Source organism: Sinocyclocheilus anshuiensis, unplaced genomic scaffold, assembly GCF_001515605.1.
Source record: "Sinocyclocheilus anshuiensis isolate Anshui unplaced genomic scaffold, SAMN03320099.WGS_v1.1 scaffold1849, whole genome shotgun sequence".
Taxonomy (NCBI): domain Eukaryota; kingdom Metazoa; phylum Chordata; class Actinopteri; order Cypriniformes; family Cyprinidae; genus Sinocyclocheilus; species Sinocyclocheilus anshuiensis.
Window position 1 is genome coordinate 152939 of NW_015541038.1, and position 2926 is coordinate 155864.

A 2926-nucleotide genomic window follows, 5' to 3' on the forward strand; every position below is an offset into this window, starting at 1 on the left:
GTTTATTCCGGCCACGCCGCGGCCCAGAACTCATGCTTATCACATCGGTCACATCGCGCGTCGCTCACATCCGGTGTAGAATAGAACCCATTATAATCAGTGATGTTGTCACTGGATCCAGTAAACTGATGCCTCGTTCTATTTATGACGTGCTGACACAAAGTTCAAATGATTTTCAACAGTCGCTTTGTCGCATCGCGGACACGGTGTCAGCATAGTTTGTCAGTACAATCAGTAACGTAGCAGATTGAAAAGTTAGTATGTTTCTGCAGTCCAGTAGACGGCAGTGCGGTGGTGGCTTGAGTCTGTTGAATGGTGATTTAACACTACGTTGTCATCTAGTTGGAGAGACTCAATGCTAAGTAAATAAACAACAAATGTCCCTGTCTTTTACTCTCACAATGAGTTTATCATATTCGTTTGCTACATTAGTAGGGCCCTATGATTTCCGCAATGCGAAGTCATAAAAACGGAATTTACTGTATAACGCGGAATTTCATGGAATTTGTCTTATTTTGATGAATAAATAAAAAACAGGTCAGTACATATATATAGACTGTGTCTGTGAATATTAAACTGCAAAAAGACTTATTTAAATACGAATCCTCATGTTCTGCATGTTCATTTGATTACCAGAAAATAGGGCTGTGCAAAAAATCGAATGCGATTTTTTGATGGGAAGTGTGTCCAAACTTTTGACAATACTGTACTATAATATAGCCTACACCAAGAATATCGGCCGATATATCGATATCTGTCTTTATTTACCCCCTAATATCGGCCCCCAAAAAACCCATATCGGTCGGGCTCTAATATTTACACCCCTGAGGCTTTTAAATTAATTGTGAATCTAAAATATGCGTGTTAGAGAATGTACAAATGGTTAACACTGTTTGTGTCATATCAGTCAGAAAAGCAGTTCTGGGCTTTTTTTAATTTTTTTTTTAGCTAACTTAGTTGTTATTCTTGGCTGAATAACTCTAGAAGGTTTTCAAAAGCCCTTTAAAATTAAATATGTACACAGTTTGGATTAAATGGAAGTATAGTCAAATTTTTTAATTAGCATGTTTTTGTGTTTTGCTTTGGTACTGAGAACCGTGGATTTTCACTGGTATTGGTACCGAATACTGAAATTTTTGCACCGTGACAACACTAGTGATGACAATGATATACATATTGGTCTATTACTAACTAAAACCCTCAAACACTAAAAAAAAAAAAAAAACATTAAACCCCAAAAATACCACCTTAATCCCTCAAACACTAACACCTCCAACAAACTGTCCAATGCACCCCTAAAACACCTAAACTAAAAACAATATAAACACCAAGCACTAAACTACCTCACATACGAAATTCAAGAAAACCCAAACAAATACTGAACTCATCAAACAATAAACTCTGACGGTTAAACTCAAACATAAATACTAAACCCTCAAATACTGATTCAGTATTTAAACATTAAAATATTAAACTCCCAAACCCCAAGTCTAACACTAACACCCTCAAACACTAAACCAACAAACACCACCTTAAACCCTCAAACACTAAACCAACAAACACCACCTTAAACCCTCAAACACTAAACCAACAAACACCACCTTAAACCCTCAAACACTAAACCAACAAACACCACCTTAAACCCTCAAACACTAAAACATAAACCCTTCAAACACTAAACTACCTCAAATACTAAATTCAAGAAAACCCAAATACTGAACCCATCAAACACTAAACTCTGATGGTTAAACTTAAACAGTAATACTAAACTCAAATACTGACCCAGATAATAAACCCTTAAATATTAAAACTCTCAAACCCCAAAAGTCTAATACTAAAACCCTCAAACACTAAACCAACAAACATTAAACCCCAAAAATACCACTTTAAACCATCAAACACTAACAACACCTTTCCAGCGTGATTACATCATGCGTGAAGTCCAGCTAGTGCAAGACCAGCATTTGTGGTTAAAAACTATGTTTATTTTTTTTAGTAAATGAGTGATGGTTTCTCTAGATGAGACTCTTGTTCCTCGGCTGGATCGTGTCGAGCTCTTTGAAGCTGCACTGAAACTGTGGACCTTCAACCCGTTGATCCCCATTGAAGTCCACTATATGGAGAAAAATCCTGGAACGTTTTCCTCAAAAACCTTAATTTCTTTGACTGAAGACAGAAAGACATCTCGGATGACACGTGGCAGAGTAAATGATCAGGTAATTATCCCTTATCTGGAAGTGAACTACTCCTTTAAACACTCAAACCAGCCATGAACACTCAAATTAGGGGAGTTTTAATAAGAGTAGAGGACTAAATACTGAAATGTGACAGACAGAAATGATGAAATAAACACTTATTTTACACAGTACTGTCATAGAAGCAGATTGACATGCATTACATAGTGTTCTATTATTATTAAAAAAAACTCTAACACCATGCCTACAAATACTAAACTCAAAAATAAGATATATAAATACTAAAACCTTCAAACACTAACCCGAAAAACTGCCACATTAAACCCAAACAAACACCGAACCCCTCAGCAAAACCAGCGCATACTGAACTCATGTGAGCCCCGAACACACTCCAGCCCTCGGTGTTCTTGCTCTAGTGTTTGTTCGGGTGTTTCAGTGTGTACTGCAGTGTGTACTGTGCTCGGCGCGGCGCGTCTCTTCCTAAAACGGGCATCGGCTCAAATCGCGTCCGCGGCGGCTCTTACCATGTCTGCGGCGCTCGGTGGCGGTCTCTGCGGGACTGAAGGCGGCGGGTTCGGCTCGCTGTGCGGCTCTGTTCGGGTCTGTCTGGACGCGGTTCGGCTTCGACTCTCTGACGGAACCCAGCCCTGTCAGCGCTGCACTTCCTCATCCGGGCTCCTGCGCGGGAGGGGCTCGACGCTTGCAAATCCGGGTCATTCGGCTCCGATGCC

At 39.7% G+C, this 2926-nt stretch overlaps 1 protein-coding gene across 1 annotated transcript in view; it reads right to left on the minus strand.

Annotated features, from left to right (window-relative positions):
* The window catches only part of LOC107690563 (F-actin-capping protein subunit beta-like), a 13729-nt gene extending 10803 nt beyond the window's left edge, over positions 1-2926 (minus strand). The window contains exon 1 of the mRNA XM_016488932.1: positions 2720-2926. Within this exon, the coding sequence (XP_016344418.1) occupies positions 2720-2722 (3 nt within the window). The 5' untranslated portion in view covers positions 2723-2926. The remainder of the gene's footprint in view (positions 1-2719) is intronic.